The sequence below is a fragment of the Mytilus californianus genome, unplaced genomic scaffold, assembly GCF_021869535.1.
Source record: "Mytilus californianus isolate M0D057914Y unplaced genomic scaffold, xbMytCali1.0.p SCAF_3, whole genome shotgun sequence".
In the NCBI taxonomy this organism is placed as follows: Eukaryota; Metazoa; Mollusca; class Bivalvia; order Mytilida; family Mytilidae; genus Mytilus; species Mytilus californianus.
The window spans coordinates 92,839,632-92,859,217 of NW_026262679.1; the positions used below are offsets into that span (position 1 = coordinate 92,839,632).

A 19,586-nucleotide genomic window follows, 5' to 3' on the forward strand; every position below is an offset into this window, starting at 1 on the left:
CTCAGATACTAGAAGCAATAGGGCTAGCATATTTGGTGTATGGAAGGACTGTAAGGTGTACATGTCCAACTGGCAGGTGTCATCTGACCTTGACCTCATTTTCATGATTCAGTGGTTATAGTTAAGATTTTGTGTTTTGGTCTGTTTTTCTTATACTGTATGCAATAGGTCCACTATATTTGGTGTATGGAATAATTGTAAGGTGTACATGTCTAGCTGGCATGTGTCTTCTGACCTTGACCTCATTTTCATGGTTCAGTGGTCCAAGTTAAGTTTTTGAGTTTTGGTCTTTTTTTCTAATACTATATGCAATAGGTCATCTATATTTGGTGTACATGTATGGAAATATATTATGATGTACATGTCAGTCTTGCAGGTTTTATTTGACCTTGACCTCATTTTCACGGTTCATTGCTCAGTGTTAAGTTTTTGTGTTTTGGTCTGTTTTTCTAAAACTATAAGCAATAGGTCAACTATATTTGTTGTATGGAAGGATTGTAAGCTGTACATGTCTGCCTGGCATGGTTCATCTTACCTTGACCTCATTTTCATGGTTCATTGGTCAATGTTTAGTTTTCTTGGTTAAGTCTGTATCTTAGAAACTATAAACAATAGGTCAACAATATTTAGTGTATTGAATGATTGTAAGGTGTACATGTATTTCTTGTTTGGTTTATATGATCATGACCTCATTTTCTTGGATCATGTCAAGTGTATGTAATAGTTGTAGTAAAGCTTTATATTTAGGACTATCAACATAATATCAATGATTAGTAAAGAAGGCGAGACATTTCAGCGTGTGCACTATTGGGGTTCATTCTTCAATGTTCAGTTTTTGTCGAGCCTGCGACTTTTGTCGCAGAAAGCTCGACATAGGGATAGCGATCCGGCGGCGGCTACGGCGGCGGCGGCGGCGTTAGCTAACTTCTTAAAAGCTTTATATTTTAGAAGATGGAAGACCTGGATGCTTCATACTTTGTATATGGATGCCTCATGTTACGAAGTTTCCGTCAGTCACATGTCCAATGTCCTTGACCTCATTTTCATGGTTCAGTAACTACTTGAAAAAAAAGTTCAGATTTTTTGTAATGTTAAATTCTCTCTTATTATAAGTAATAGGATAACTATATTTGGTATGTGCGTACCTTGCAAGGTCCTCATGCCCGTCAGACAGTTTTCACTTGACCTCGACCTCATTTCATGGATCAGTGAACAAGGTTAAGTTTTCGTGGTCAAGTCCATATCTCAGATACTATAAGCAATAGGTCTAGTATATTCGGTGTATGGAAGGACTGTAAGGTGTACATGTCCAACTGGCAGGTGTCATCTGACCTTGACCTCATTTTCATGGTTCAGTGGTTATAGTTAAGTTTTTGTGTTTTGGTCTGTTTTTCTTATACTGTATGCAATAGGTCTACTATATTTGGTGTATGGAATGATTGTAAGGTGTACATGTCTAGCTGGCAGGTGTCATCTGACCTTGACCTCATTTTCATGGTTCAGTGGTCAAAGTTAAGTTTTTGAGTTTTGGTCTTTCTTTCTAATACTGCATGCAATAGGTCAGCTATATTTGGTGTATGGAATGATTGTAAGGTGTACATGTCTAGCTGGCAGGTGTCATCTTACCTTGACCTCATTTTCATGGTTCAGTGGTCAAAGTTAAGTTTTTGAGTTTTGGTCTTTTTTTCTAATACTATATGCAATAGTTCAACTATATTTGGTGTATGGAAATATTTTATGATCTATATGTCAGTTACGCAGGTTTTATTTGACCTTGACCTCATTTTCAAGGTTCATTGCTCAGTGTTAAGTTTTTGTGTTTTCGTCTGTTTTTCTTAAACTATAAGCAATAGGTCAACTATATTTGTTGTATGGAAGAATTGTTAGCTGTACATGCCTGCCTAGCATGGTTCATCTGACCTTGACCTCATTTTCATGGTCATTGGTCAATGTTTAGTTTACTTGGTTAATGTTAAGTTTATGTGACAGTTGTAATAAAGCTTTATATTTAGGACTATCAACATAATATCAATGATTAGTAAAGAAGGCGAGACATTTCAGCGTGTGCACTCTTGTTGTAATTAGGTCAGTTTCTCAGATGCTATAAGCATGATAAGCAAGAGGCTGACTATATTTGGTGTATGGAATGATTGTAATATTTACATGTCTGTCTGGTACATGTAGGGTTCATCTGACCTTGACCTCATCTACATGGATCATTGACAATGTTTATTTTATGTGATACTTAAGGTAAAACCTTCATATGAAAGATTCCATTAAAGGTTCAATCATGATAAGTTCAGCAGGTGAGACATTTCAGCGTTTGCACTCTTGTTTCAATAGAATTATAAGATTTGACTAATGAAAATGTACTTTGGACTGACAAATTACATACAGTGACAGTCTAAATGTCCCATAAGACGAAATTATTTTCAAAAACTGGCCTGACTCATATAATAAATGTTCAAACTTGTACATGTGTTGTACAGTACTGTCATTATTGATAGGATACAGATTTGAAAGTACACATGCACCTACTGTATGTTTGTATTTAATAGATGCATTTATCTACTTGAAATGAAGAACAAAGTATATTTAATGGTTTTAATTATGTTTTACATGCAGCAGTTGTTCACCTGTACATGCATGTATCTGTTTGATCTTATGCATGTACATTTTGTAAGTTATCAACTTCCTCAGACATCATTGTAAACTGTAAATGTACATTACTGGTACATGTTCAAATATATCTATATTCATGCTAAAAAAGTATATTTTGTGCTTTTTGAATTTTTGAATTTTTTACAAGTTATGCATGTTTATGTATAACTACAATCATAACAATGTACATGTATATATATAAGGAGATATTGAGCAAGGGTCAGGAAGCGGTCATATTTACCTGAGCAGTCATGTTAAATTTTGTCAAAAAGAACCACAGTTTTAATAAATATTCAGAACTAGATCTAGAACATCCAGGAAAATGCTTCCAAGCTTAGGTTTGATTTTGTGGTTATAGATTTCTCTTGCAGCATGCTTAATCTCCTTTTAATTATTACCAGTAAATCACTGGTAGTGGTATATAATACATGTATACAATAACAAAACATGTACATGTAGGTTCACTAAGATTTAAATGCAAGGTTATTTAAGGTAAAGTATACATGTACAAAATGTACATGTGTTTAAACACACCATTTTAGCAGTATTATATAAGCACAACATAAATATAGTAAAACTGTGACAATTCTGCTTCTAGTGGTACCCAATAGCAACCAGAAACCACTCCATAATCTAAATAATAATTTAAATTTATTGAAAAAAATGTGGATTTATATCAAAAGAAAATACATAAAAACACAAGTGACAAAAACTTTTGTGGAGGCAAGTTTTGCATATATCAATATGGATTACAATCTCTGATATTTCTGTCAATTCAATTTTATTTTTGCACCAAACTATCCTGTTTTCTCTTCATTTGTAGATGTTTAGCCAAAATCACTCTTGGTGGTGAATTTTCACACTGAATGATGGTGATTCACTTAAAAAGTTCTTAAATCAGATTGTTATCACCAAATATCACCCTGATTTACAGTGAATCAATGCTCACCAGCTATAGCTATTTTTGGTGGAATCTCTTTGTGTACACTACACCACTTGCATTTCAAAAAAGAGGGCTTAACATAATAATTTAAGACCTAACCAAGATGTGGATACAGGATTTAGAAAAAGGGGAGGGGGAGCTTAACAAGACAATGTTGGGAATGAGGCTTGTATAAGCCTTAGTAATGCAGAAATCATATTTGTAGCTCCATAAAGGGGATAGGTTTGGGCCGTGCATTATAACCCTGTTCAAAGACAAATATTCTGACACACTTCAGAGTGAGACATTTTACAAAAAAAGTTTGTTTAAAGAAGGTGTGCAAGCTAAGGAATCTCAATAAATCTACCTGTTTATTTTCACATGTTTCAGGAACTGATCTATTTTTTCAGGATGGTTAAGTGGTAAAGAAGCACTGTATATGGAGTCATTGACGGAGGAGCAGATAGGACAAGACATTGTGGAGGCTCTGAAAAAATTCCTTAATAAAAAAGACATTCCACAGCCAAGAAAAGTCATCAGGTAAGAAGACATTTTAAACAATTATTCATGTTTACTTACACTTTACATACATTTACATTTACATGATCAGATATTTTTGTGACCCATGTTTTTACTGGATCATGCATATTATATGTTTCTTCAAATTATTGATTAAAGTACTGATTGACATGCATATGTCATTCATCTGGCATGACAAACCCTCCTTCAACCAGAGAGTGACTATATGTGGATGGTCATTAGTTGATTTTTTTGCATTTTGACATCATCTATACTTATATCAATCTTTCATATTGAGGCAGGCATATGCATGGCCCCTAAATGGAAAATTTTCCCCTGGGTACTTCAGTTTATATATCTCAGGTATCAACTTGTATATTTTGATATCAATTTTAAATAACTTGTACTTCTACAAGTCCTCCCTTTATCTGTCATCTAGGGTTGTACGTGACTTGGAACATGTATATACTTTTAATCATGGGTAATCGTTCAGATAATTCAGGTGTGTTGGGTTTTTCTACCTGTCTTTTTTTTATACCACTCTTTTCTCACACCCCCTTCAATCATTTTTGTAGCATTGTATACCTGATACAAATGTTAAACATGTAAACAGGTAAAATACTCAGACTTTTGATGTTGTAATGAGATATTTAACAATTACAATAGGTATTTCCTGTACAAGCCTTAAAAATCAGCAGATCTAGACCAGCTTGAATGAAATTCACATAGCTGAATCTGTTTCTCAATATTCACATATTTTAGTCAGATCTTAGTATTGATTGTTGAAATATCTGTGTAAAGATTTTTTTTCATTTTCAATTGCAAAAAAGATTAGATGACACAGTTTTAACAAGTGAATCACTAGAAATTGATGATTATTGGATAATAGATTTGTGATTCATGGGTATATTTTAATTTGATCAGGTTTAGAAGTTGTATGATTCATCTTTTCTTCAAAAGTTGATGAGAGAATGTATACCCAAAGCATTATGTATGTATTTAAATGTTTTCCACATACATGTACATATTCAAAGTTTAATTAAAATATAAACTGTGGACTTGTTTGCCTTAGAGAATTAATAAATACATGTAAATACCTTGACTTGAAAGAAGTATTAAAATATGAATAAGATATTAAGTATACTTGATAGAGTGCATGTGAAACCGCACATTATTAAAATTCTGTCAGTTTGTCAAAGTCATCGTAATGCACTTGTTTCGTTCAATGACTTAAAGCACTCAGTTTAAAACAATTTATATCTTACTTCAATAAGGAAAATCTAAAAACAAAACAACAATAAACAATAAGCAAACTAAGCAAGAAAAGTAAGACTAAAATATGAACCAAAACTATTTCATTTCAAAATAAAAATAAATGTTAGTCACAAAACCTATAATTCCTAATAGAAGAAATATAAGTTCAAATTAATTATCTCATACTTCATATGTATTGAATAGTTTTGTATTATTATATTAAATTGAAAAAATACTATAGTAAAAAGTTCATACCCAGTCAATAGTTTTTGAAACTATTAACCAGTTAATAGTCTTTTTACTGGAAACTGTTTGCTTCCAGTACTGTAAATAGTTTTTTTTACCTGTTAACTCAGGTTAATAGTATTTTTCATACTATTCCTAAAAAATAGTCAATTTGTTCATCTGTAATTGTATAAAGAATATATACATTTTTTGTACACACTGAGGAGTAATAATAAAAAACATTAGGCCAAAAAAAAATATATGTCTGTTTAAGGTTACATACTTTCAAAAAATAGGGTAGGTAGGTCGGTATTTCCATTTTATTCTATTTTTTCATTTTATTTTTTGTGACATGATTTTGAGTCATGCGGTTTTGTCTTGTCGTGGTCCGAGTTGATCATGGGCCAAGTTTACCAGTATTTTTAATGATTGGATTATTTCCCTTGGTAATTGGTTGGAAAAAAATGGCGGCAAAGTGTTTATTTCTTCACACGAGTTGTGAATTTCCTTAAAACATATTGTCATATTCACGATTGTGAACATTGGGATGTATCAGGCAATTGATTTATATTATTTGCAACACTAACTTCGCTTTTGACACGAGTTCAGTTTATTTTTCACTTTAAGACGGAAATAAAATAACTTAGGATCGGCGCTCAAAAATAGGGTCGGTCTGGTGACCGTAAACAGACATATATTTTTTTATGGCCTTATAAGAATCATTCAGCTTTGAAAGATCAACAAGCAATCATATTTTAAAAAGAGACATTATAAGCTGTCAAATTCATTACAAGTACCGCCAAATTAACTCAAACTCTAGTTTGTTTGATTTTTAACATACTATATCACCAGATACTTACCTTGAGTTTTCAGTAATGCAAGCATTCTTTGGTGCAGTTTGTTTGTAAAGCTCAGTGCTTTTGTTGGCTTTTTAAATTGTATTAATATTATAAATTAAAGTCAAGTATTTTTACTTAATTGATATTTTTTTGCACATTCTCCTCTGTATTTTCGTAACTCCTTGTACAGAGTGTCTGTCCCCTGAAGAATATTAGAAAAAGAGGGAGGTTGAATGTTTTCAAAATACATAAATAAAAAAAATTATATTAAATACTGAAAAAGGCTAAAACAAGGTCCAACAATGCGATACCCTCATGGCCATTGGGTAGTCAAGGTCGTTCAACACCCTTGTAGTAATGGTATTCCCAAACCAGTTAGACCTTACCATACATTAATTTGTCTGTTCCAAGTCAGAGAACTCCTTGGTGGTTATCTTTGTTTATATCTAAATGTCTGGACCTGGAGCAATTTATATGGATTTACATTAAATGTCGGGACCTGGAGCATGTAAGATCTGACCCATCTGGACTAACATTAGCCACTTGTCTATTGTTGAATATAGTATATTGACCTTTTGAATTAGATGTCTTATTGCAGTGTCATTTAGGTAAACTTCACATAGATCTATTTCTGTTCCTTTATTTTTAAACTTAAATATTTCATACATTTCACTTCGCTGGAAGCATATATCTTTGTATGAATACAATCTAGATAAAAGACAGAACTACTTGTAATGTCTTGTAGTTTGTGACAACTTATGTTACATTTAAGTGGCTTTTAATGTCCTCATCTTAAGAACTGAAGAAGGTATTCTAGACGATTTGTGGATTGCAGCTTGAAGAACATATATTTGTATATTATGGATAGTACTTGTTAAGACTGCTATGCACACACACACACACAATAATTAAGGTGCCATTATTAATGCACATGCATATAGAATTCTTGCATATTTTTATGCCTCCACCCTAGGCAACAGGGGCATTAAGTGTTACCCTTGACCGTTCGTCTTTCTGTCCTTCTGTCCGTCCCATTTTTTGTTTCCGCACTCTAACTTAAGTTTGCCTCATGCAAATTTTATGAAACTCATACACAATGCTAAGAACCAAAACTTGCAGACAGAGATCGAATTTGGGCAGTGAGTCATTTACCCTTCTAGAATTATGCCCCTTTTTAACATGGAAAATTGCAAAGCTTGAGCAGGGGCATTTGTGTCCTCAGACAATTTCTCCTTTTATTATTTGAATCTTTCATGTTGCTGTTTATAGGAGAGTTTGAAGTTTAGTCATATCAGAACTAGGGACAGGAAGATCTGATAACCTTTTGTAAGACATTTCTGTTCCTGTCAATATATGGTCAAATGCTTCATTCTTTTTGCAGAAACAGTCTGATTTCATTGTACATAATTCTTTTGTGTGCTTTTTGTTATTCAACTGGCGAGCATTAAAAAATATGGAGGATTGAGATCATTTAAAATATAGCTTTAACCTACTAAATGTTCATGTGCCTCTCAGAAACCTCATCAGTGTTTGTCACATGTTTGCCAATGTGATACAGCTCCACAAATGACTTCGTTACATATCCTCAGATAAGGGATATGTTTCCAATGTTCAAATATTCTATAAGGAATTATTACTTTATATTTTAAATAGCACATATAAGGGGACACTGCCTATATGTATAAATTGTATTCAACACTTAATATTACTGGAATATAGAATCCTGGACAACATCATGATTCTGCATAAACTGTTACTTAAATGGATAAGTTCTTGGACATTTTTCGTTCAGTAGGGAAGTCATTGAAATTGTTATGATCTTCATTTATTTGTAATTATGACTGTTTATAAATTTTTCTTTGTATATACATTGTTTTGGTATACTGGTGAAATTGTATAAATGTATACAGCTTTAAGCATTACATTTTTATATGAAAATACTCAAATAGTTCATTGTCATAATTCAGCCCTGCAAGGAATAAATACCTGGATTTATACTCTTTCATGTGAAATAGTTGCACAGAATTAACAAAACTTGTAATTTATTTGAAATGTACTGTATAGTATTGAATTTGAGTTTGACTCTTTTAAGCCATACATGCCAAATAATACACTAATACACTATACATGCCAAATAATACACTACATTCAGTTGAAGGTTTGATATCTTCCGAAGGCTACAAACACATATTTTACTATAGATCTTCAAGGTCATATATCATATATACTGTAGTCACCGTTATTTGCAGTGTACCTTTTTTTTTTGTAATTCAATAATAGGTTAAGTGACTATCAGCATGATCAGCACATACAGTATAAGTCAGCTGTAGGTATTATGTTGTATTTATATTTACACATAGTTCCTGGTTGTTTTTTTTTGGCCTACATGTGCTGGAATAAATCATTTTTTTTCAATGGGTTGGAATTAAGATACATTTTAAATCTTTTGTAATCAACTGAGTTTTTTTTTTTTGTGTATAGAAGCCCAGTTTTGATGTTTTCAAATGTGAAATCCATATGAACAAGCTGATTGAAATTTATAGGTAATGAAAGCGTGACAATCAGGACATTAATAAAAGTGCTTTTAATTTGAAGAAAATAAGGTGCATTGTATAAATGCTCGTGCATTGTTCTATGCATCTACCGTACAGTTCCAGCATGTGTGTTAGACATTTAATATCTGATTTTATTGTCAAGCATACCGGTATATAATCATCATTTAAAAATAATTTGTTATTTAATTTACATTTTTGAAGACCTTGAAATTATTTAAATAAAATTTAACATGTTTATAATTTGCCTTTTAGATATATAACATCTAGACAGATTTCCTGGCGGCAATATTTTGAAATTATTTATTCATGATAGTGACCTATACCTTCAGGCGCACAAAAGTTTTTGTAAGCTATCAAAAAGTTTCATGTTAAGAATTTTCCTGAAGTTTGTTGTGACCAACTACCGTAAAAAAATTAAACCTTTTTAAATGTCACCAGTTTCATAATATAGTCTGGTAAATTTGTTTTATTTTCTAAAAATAGCTTAAATATGATATATTTATGAGACATTAAGCTTAAGTTATTTGCTACTAGTGTTAAAAGTTATTTGCCACTAGTGTTAAGAGTTGTTCATATGTTCATGCATCAGACTTAAGCTTTTATTTGACACTAGGAACCGCAATGAGTTTATTCACAAAATGTAGTGATAACATCATGAAATCGAAATGCAGACAGTAAATATAAGAAGATGTGGTATGAGTGCCAATGAGACAACTCTCCATCCAAGTCAAAATTTATAAAAGTAAACCATTATAGGTCAAAGTACGGTCTTCAACACGGAGCCTTGGCTCACACCGAACAGCAAGCTATAAAGGGCCCCAAAAATTACTAGTGTAAAACCATTCAAACGGGAAACCAACGATCTAATCTATATATAAAAAACGAGAAACGAGAAACATTTATGAACCACATCAACAAACGACAACTACTGAACATCAGATTCCTGACTTAGGACAGGTGCAAACAATTGCAGCGGGTTTAAACGTTTTAATGGTACCAAACCTTCACACACAAAATGCACACATGTGGCTGCATGGATATTTTTTTGTGGGAATTGCAAAATTGCACAAATTTAATAATGATAATATGATTCTATATTAAAAAAGTGTAGCACATTTTAGGCTAGTCTTACAACTAATCTTCCTGGAGTCCCTCATGAAATACAGTACAAAAAAATAAAGCATGGGGAAAACAAGAACAATCATGATGATTGGTTTATTTTGTTGCTTGCTTTAGTCCAATGAAAATAGATCCTGGAGGAATCCTCACACAACTATAATTATGTAAATTGTATGATCCTGCAAGGGCAATTGATATTGACCTAAGGATAGAATTTACTTAAAGTCATTAATAACCCTTTGATTGCTGCTGGTATTCAGGGGTTAAAAACCGTAGAGTGCCAAAAGCTTAGCTTTTGATTTGAAAATTAAATTGGAAAATGTCATAGATCTTAAAGGAAGCATATCAATTGTGCAAATTCAATGTTTGCCATCTTGAAGAAGTTCTGCTTGGATGGATGACGGGTGTTAGCTCAATTACTTTACTGACCTTACTTTTTTTTTTAAATTGATTATAGTAACAGGGTTGCAAAAAGGGGTCCTGATCCTTAAATTATTAAAAACTTTTTAAAAATCTACAGATAACACATTTTGTTGACAATGACTTTATCCTACACCCATCTTGGTGTAGATATCTTTTGACAATGGACACATTCAGTTCCAAGTTCAATTTACCCGTTTGTTCCTATATCCTGTTTGATTTCATATACAAACATATATAGCGGGTCATATGGTCAAGCTTTTATTTACTTGACCAGTCTGTACTTTAATGGTCATGGCCAAATGTCCTATGAGATTCGAAAATGACTGCTTTTTGTTTATAACCTTCTATGGGCTTTCAGTTCATTTATAAACTAATGTATGTAAATGGCCATGGGATATATGGTAGTAATTATGCCATAGCACAAAACTGTCATTTAAATGGAATACATATCTGACAATTTCTAATTAGTTACAGGTTTTTTGCAACTTTCAGAGTTTAAACCAATTAATCAGTCTGAATTTAGAAAATCTTGAATCAACATGATATCTTGAGAAGAAATGTATAATATTTGCCAATATAATCGATTATGTATTTACATGTACTGCTTCAGGGAATGTAGGTATATTGTGCATAAATATTAGTGGTAAAGTTTATCTTTGTTTACTTTAGAAGTAGTGAAAATTACCTGTCCTATTCAAAATAACTGAAATATGCCAAGTAGTGTACATTTGATGGTAGGAGATGCTGGAATTGTAGTTTGATAAATAGGATAAAATGTTACGATACAGTGCATGGGCATAAGTTTATTGGTCACTTGTGATTTGCCACTATATCTCAAATAAAACCAAATTTAAAAAATATTGTAGATTCATTTCTAGTTAGATTTGAGTTGACTTGGAACAAATAGAAACAGATTCGTCACTAGGGCTGTAACAATACACCAACCTAATGATATAATAGGTATCGTGATACAAGGGTGACAATACCATACATACTCAATACCCAACCTTGTATTAGTACATGTACTAATGTAGTCTAATAGCAAACTACCTTTGTTCTGTTTTTTTTTGTGTGTTTAGTAAACCTGCTGTTCCTTTAGTGTTGCTAAAATACATAAAATTTCAAATATTTATTTAAACCAACATTCAACTGTAAACAACCCAGCCATGCTAGCCATTTTCATAGAAACAATTTGTAACACGAGTTTGATTGACCGATAACACTTGGAGTTTATTGGACGGGAACTGAACTGAAATACGTATAAAATGAATCGAAAATCGAACCAAACAAAAATATTGCAGTTCATCGATCCTTCAATGTATTGTTTCACTACTATTTGTCACAGGTTTATTTTTTTTATTTGGTTATAATTTTGTTAAGATTTCTCATTTTCTGGTGATGTAAACACAGTATTTATTATACCTCCACCTGACTAGATCACCATAGTCTAGTTTTTGTTTGGCTGTTTGATATATATTACAACTAACACAAATCTAAATTGTTTTCATAAATTAGTGTTTACATAAGTAGAAAATTGAAACAACTGAAAAGACAAAATGATTATTTAATAAACAAATAAACATCAAAAATGAATAAATAAATACCAGTACAACAATAGTCAGGATTCTGTGATTGTCGTTGGTTACTGTTTGCAATATTTGTTTTAATCTGGTTGTTGGTTTTCATTTTTGTCAGGCTATCAGTGTAAACTACTGGTATAAAGCATTTTATTTCAGAATGCAGATGACATGGAGGCTCCATACCTTGTATATAGAATCCTTCAGTAAGAAGTTTCTTGGATATGACCATTCTCTTTGACCTCATTTTCATGGTTTAGTGACTGCTACTAAAAACTGTATAGTTTATGCATTTTTTTTTTTGTCCTGTGAATTTCTCACTTATTATGAGTAATGGGATAATATTTGGTCTATGTAATCCTTGCTAGGTCTTCATGTCTGTCAGACAGGGTTCACCTGACCTCAACCTCCATTCATTGATCAGTGATCAAGGTTAAAGTTATGTGATTAGGTCCGTTTCTCAGATACTTTAAGCAGCAGGTCAACTATAGTATAAGTGGTTTATGGAATGACTGTAAGATCTACATATCAGACTGGCAGGTTTTATCTGACCTTGACCTCATTTAACATAGTTCATTGGTCGATGTTAAGTTTTTGTGTTGTGGTATGTATTTCAGATACTATAAGCAATAGGTCATCAATATTTGGTGTATGTAGTGATTGTAAGGTTACATGTTTGTCTGGTAGGTATCTATTAACCTTGGCCTTATTTTCTTGTTTCATTTGTCAATGTTAAGTTTTTGTGTTGTGGGTCTGTTTCTCAGATCTATACTATAAGCATAAAGTCAATTATATTTGGTATATGGAATTATTTTAGGATGTGCATGTTGGTCTGGCTGGGTTCATCTGACCTTGACCTGATTAACTTAGATCATTGATCAGTTTATGTGATACTTGTAGTAAAACCTCATCTTAAACATGTTAAAGACTCAACATAAAATCCATCAAGATCATTTAAGCAGAATTATTGCACATTTTGTCATGCTGGTGCCTTTTATTTATCAGAATTTAAAATTAGTTTTGCTGCCCTTGTCGGCAATTGTTCTTACTAGCTCATTTTAGTATCAACACTCTAAACAATGCAACAATAATCTATCAATGGGAGAATATTAACATTATACAATAATTTTAATAAATCAACATTTAGAAATTTCTTAATCTTAGAGAGTTATGCATAAAAAGAGTCTAGGCCATATTAAAAGAAACATAAGTAATTAACATATATTAGCCTGTCCATAACAAATAAAAATCAATTCTAACACCAAATTTTTTTTCGATTGATGATTCTTGAAGAATATTATTCTCAATAGTAAGAACAGCTTCTGCTTTCTGGAAATGCAGTCTTTGTCTTGTACCTATAACCATACATCCATACATACAAAGTTTTGATTATTAACTTTATTTCCATTAAAAAGTCAATGGTCAATGTAATAAAAAGAATAAAACTCATCGAAGAATTCAAATATTTAAGGAATGACTGTAATGTTTTTTCTGTCTATGAAGAAATAACATCAAAAATGTTGTGCACACTTAATAACCCGCATAGCGGGTTATTTTAAAGTGTGCACCACATTTTTTATGATATTTCGAATAGACAGAAAAAATATTACAGTCATTTCTTATAATTTAATTCTTTATTCCATTTTAAACCGGAGTAAATCATGAAAAAACGTTGACGACGTCACGGTCACATGACAAAATTATGTCTATGAGCTGATAAACAAAACAACGTCAGCCAATCAGAAGACGCGTTACATCCAAAATTAAATTATTGAAAAATATTCCAACTCATGATATTAACTCATGCGCTATTAACATTCTTGAATTAATTTGTTGTTTGGTCACATGTTGAATATTTTTCTATATTTGAATTCTTGGATTTGTTATTCTATAAATAATAGTTGTTTATCCCCACATCTTCAGTCTCTGATGGATAGTTGTCTCATACCACATTTCTTCAAATTTTATATTCAGATTATTCTGCATCTTTTTTGTAAAAATGAAACCATAAACACATTCAACATTTAACTGTAAAAAGTGTGTTGTTGTATGAACTACTAATTGGCAAAAACATTTAGGTGACCAATAATTGTTTTACGTGAATTTTACTGTATGAATAGAATTTTTAGTTTTATATTGGATTCTTCTTGACTGCATTCATGGTTTTGAAAGAAATTGAATTTAAGTGAAAAAAGCAAATAACAAATCTATACTTTCCAATCACTGTTTACATGTACTGAACAAGCTGTTGAAAATGAGTCCATTCATGATAATTGACAACTTATTTGCTATTATCTTAGGAAGAATCAATATGAAAATGATATATCTGACACTGAAAATCCTCAGATTGCAGATGTTTATCAGCTTGTTATATTTTTAGAAACTGACCTTCTTTCCAAAGGGGAGGAGTTCATGTGGCAGGTACTGACCATTCCTGAAATACTGTTCTTCATTACGTTACGTACAGATAGGCCAAAATTCATCATTTAAGCTAAAGCGCTATTTTTTATGCCCCCACTGTTCTATACTATAGTCCTGGAAAAATTGCTGAATTTTTTGTTTTTGCTCTCTAACTTTAGTTTGCCTGAACCAAATGTTATGAAACTTATACACAATGCTTATTACAATAAAACACAGATCAAGTTTGAATTTGGGTGGCGTCACTTTTACAGTTCTTTAGTTATGTTTCTTTATAATGTTATATGCAAGCAGGGGCATCATCTGTGTTCCATGGACATATTCTCCATTTATTTATTAAATTTTTATTTGTTTTGTTATTTAACTTTCTTCCATGCACATATATCTAATCTTTTACAACCCTGATAAACATGGTAAGTGTCAAAAAATTGAAATAAACCATACATGTATTTAATAAAACAATATTCCAAAGTTTCCAGGAACTTCAATATAAGTGCAAAACCATATTCCATAATATCTAACAATTTCATCATAACCATTGTTAACATGTAAATTAAATGGATTTTATTTTAAGGAAATGTATTGGTTGAATAGGTAGACAGGGGAAAAGGATATTTAGTGGATATACATATAGAACATAGATGACTTTCACATTCCTGCATTTACCCAAACATTCTTAATGTCACTATGCTAATATTATTACATCACAGTAAGAGTCTATGTTCACAATGTTATTAATGCCAATCAACCTCTGGATAAAGTAAATTTAAAGGAACTAAAAATTTGTCTATTTCCAAATATACTCGGAAATAACTGTAATTTTTGCAACGCAGGAATAGTGCTATTATTACTGTTTTTCATCTGGGTAGTCGTAATCCATTGGAAGGTCTTCCAAGAACTCTCAACTTTAAGCAAGATCAGTTTTGCCCTTATGGTCTACTGTTATAACTAAAAAATTTACACAATCGTTTTGAAGCTACTTGTACAGTAGTTGTCAAAAAAAAAGCATAAATTATGAATACACCCTGCTGTGTTGCCAAATAGTAAGGTTTCCAAGTCTTAACTAAAGTTATAAGCATTTAAATTCCATTCATGGAATTAGACTGACCTTGGAACAAAGAGTACGTATCCATTAGTCTTAGCAGATGTGATGTATTTGTTTAACATTATGACTTTCACCAGAGGTTATTCAATCCTTGCACAGGGAGAGTTAATGTAAATCTAAAATCTCTCTGGACATGAGAGAGATTATCCAGAATGAAAGCTATTATCAAGATATGAAATATTTACTGGCAACATGGAATTCTATATTGATTTTTCCTTGTTCCATGCATTTGAAGTAAATGGTTCACAAAATTGTAATTTTTTTATGGTACACGTTGCATATACATGTACTAGTAATAAAATTATGGTGGATATAATAATATATTTAACCATAGATGAAAGAATAAGTTGTCCTAAATAGATGATAATGATTTTTTGATTGAATATAAGAATTTATTCTGTTGACAGTTTGTAAGTTCAAATAAATGTGGGCCAAGATGAGAGTCTTTCTTTTAAAAGTATGGCAAGTTTTGTTATGTGGGATAATTTCATCACAAAGGCCACCTATAGACCATTTTTAGCTCACCTGGCCTAAAAGGCCAAGTGAGCTTTACTCATCATCTCCTCTGAAACTACGGGGCCAAATTTAACCAAACTTGGCCACAATCATCATGAGGGTATCTAGTTTAAAAAATGTGTCTGATGACCCTGCCTGCCAAACAACATGGCCGACATGGCTAAAAATAGAACATAGGGGTAAAATGCAGTTTTTGGCTTATATCTCTGAAACTAAAAGCAAATGAGGTAAAAATGTTTATCAGGTTTAGATCTATCTGCCCTGAAATTTTCAGACGAATCAGACAACCTGTTGTTTGGTTGCTGCCCCTGAATTGGTAATTTTAAGGAAATTTTGCAGTTTTTGGTTATTATCTTAAATATTATTATAGATAGAGATAAACTGTAAACAGCAATAATGTTCAGCAAAGTACGATCTACAAATAAGTCAATATGACCAAAATTGTCAATTGACCCCTAAAGAAGTTATTGTCCTTTATAGTCAATTTTTCGTAAATTTTTATACGACCGCAAAAAAATTTTTGTGGTCGTATATTGGTATGTCGTCGTCGTCGTCGTCGTCGTCGTCGTCGTCGTCGTCGTCGTCGTCGTCGTCGTCCGGCGTCGTCCGAAGACACATTGGTTTTCGCACTCTAACTTTAGTTTAAGTGAATGGATCTCTATGAAATTTTACCATAAGGTTCAATACCACAAAAGGAAGGTTGGGATTGATTTTGGGGGTTATGGTACCAACAGTAAAGGAATTAGGGGCCAAAAGGGGCCAAAAATAAGCATTTTTGTAACTTCCAGACATAACTTGTGTGTTAGTGTATGGATCTCTCTGACATTGTACCACAAGGTTCCATATCACAAAAGGAATGCTGGGATTGATTTTGGGGGTAATTGCCTCAAGATTTTAGGAATTAGGGGCCAAAAAAGGGGCAAAAAACAAGCATTTTTCTAGTTTCATGATAATAACTTGTGTGTAAGTGTATGGATCTTTCTGAATTTGTACTACAAGGTTCCATATCACAAAGGGAAAGCTGGAATTGAGTTTGGGGGTAATTGCCCAAAACGTTTAGGAATAAGGGGCCAAAAAGGGGCCAAAAATAAGCATTTTTCTAGTTTCCAGACAATAACTTGTGTTAAAGTGTATGGATCTCTCTGAAATTGTACCACAAGGTTCCATATCACACAGGGAATGCTGGGATTGATTTTGGGGGTAATTGCCTCAAAATATTAGGAATTAGGGGCCAAAAAAGGGGCAAAAAACAAGCATTTTTCTAGTTTCATGATAATAACTTGTGTGTAAGTGTATGGATCTTTCTGAAATTGTACTACAAGGTTCCATATCACAAAGGGAAAGCTGGAATTGAGTTTGGGGGTAATTGCCCTAAATGTTTAGGAATTTGGGGCCAAAAAGGGGCCAAAAAACACATTTTTTTTAGTTTCCAGACAATAACTTGTGTTCAAGTGTATGGATCTCTCTGAAATTGTACTGCAAGGTACCATACCACAAAGGGAAGGCTGGGATTGAGTTTGGGGGTGATGAATCATAAGAGAGTTCAAAAGATTTGGGGGGGGGGGATTTTTTTTTTTCCTTTTTTTTCTTTTTTTCCTTTTTTTTTTCTTTTAAAATTTTCCATTTTAAGTTGGTTATTTCTGATTTATATTTAAAAGCAAATAATAATGATATGGTAGGAGATACACACCAAACAGGATGTGTAAATTTTTATATAATAAGTATTGTGCAATAGCAAGAAATTTTCAATTGCACAGTATTGCACAATAGCAAGAAATCTTCAATTGCACAGTATTGCGCAATAGCAAGAAATCTTCAATTGCACAGTATTGCGCAATAGCAAGAAATATCCAATAGCACAATATTGCGCAATAGCAAGAAATTGTTAATTGTACAGTATTGCGCAATAGCAGGAAATATTCAATTGCACAGTATTGTGCAAAAGAAGATACTTCGTATAAATTGCTTATTTCTTGACCAATTTCAATGGGGTTTTATTCTTGAATTCTTGGGGTTCTTTAATATGCTGAATCTAACCGTGTATTAAGTTTTTGGATTTTGGGCGCCGTTTTTAAATTGGTCCACATTGAGGTCCAAAGGGTCCAAAATTAAACTTTGTTTGATTTCATCAAAAATTAAATTATTGGGGTTCTTTGATATGCCGAATCTAACCGTGTATTTAGATTCTTAATTTTTGGTTCCGTTTTCAAATTGGGTCTACATTAAGGTCCAAAGGGTCCAAAATTAAACTTAGTTTGATTTTAACAAAAATTGAATTCCAGGGGTTCTTTGATATGCCGAATCTAAACATGTATTTAGATTTTTGATAATGGGCCCAGTTTTCAAGTTGGTCCAAATCGGGGTCCAAAATTAAACTTTGTTTGATTTCAACAAAAATTGAATATATGGGGTTCTTTGATATGCTGAATCTAACCATGTATTTAGATTTTTGATTTTTGGGCCCCGTTATCAACTTTGTCCACATTGAGGTCAAAAGGGTCCAATATTAAACTTTGTTTGATTTCATCAAAAATTGAATTCTTGGGGTTCTTTGATATGCTGAATCTAACCATGTATTTAGATTTTGGATATTGGACCATAATAGGTGAATGTCCAATTTAAAATTTTTAAGTTCTTAGACCACATTCATTCTGTGTCAGAAACCTATGCTGTGTCAAATATTTAATCACAATCCAAATGCAAAGCTGTATCAAGCTTGAATGTTGTGTCCATACTTGCCCCAACTGTTCAGGGTTCGACCTCTGCGGTCGTATCAAGCTGCGCCCTGCGGAGCATTTTATTTAAATCTTTTACAAAAATCTTCTTCACTTAATCTACTGGGCCAAATAGAATTAAACTTTGCCACAATTTTCAATAGGGTATCTTGATTGCAAAATGTATCCGATGACCCTGCCATCCAACTGACATGGCCGCCATGGCTAAAAATAAAATTTGGGGGTTCACTATAGAAGTCTAAGGGAAAATCAAAAAACAATTTCAAATGGTCTCAACTTGAAAACTAATTTAAATAATGATAAGGGGTCTTCAGTAACTATTGTAAGACTAAAATAGGATGACCTGCTTTTAAATTATTTAATTTAACTAATGGGCCAAATTAAACCAAACTTGGCCTCAATCATTATTAGGGTATCTAATACTGTTTATTATGATTTTAACCTAATTTTACATGATTTCCAATAACACAGTCGATACAGGTGAGCAACACAGGCTCTTGAGAGCCTCTAGTTTATGGTACACTTTGCAAATACATGTACTGGTAATAAAATTATGGTGGATATAATAATATATTTAACCATAGATGCAAGGATAAGTTCTCCTAAATAGATGATAATGATTTTTTATTGAATATTTATATATATATAAGTGTTTGTTCTGGTGACAGTTTGCAAGTTCAAATAAATGTGGGCCAAGATGAGAGTCTTTCATTTGACA

At 32.3% G+C, this 19,586-nt stretch overlaps 1 protein-coding gene across 1 annotated transcript in view; it reads left to right on the forward strand.

The window, feature by feature from the left end:
- Positions 1–19,586, forward strand: part of LOC127735449 (spermine oxidase-like) — a 49,778-nt gene that overhangs the window by 9,320 nt on the left and 20,872 nt on the right. Inside the window, exon 3 of the mRNA XM_052245616.1 lies at positions 3,994–4,123. Within this exon, the coding sequence (XP_052101576.1) occupies positions 3,994–4,123 (130 nt within the window). The remainder of the gene's footprint in view (positions 1–3,993; positions 4,124–19,586) is intronic.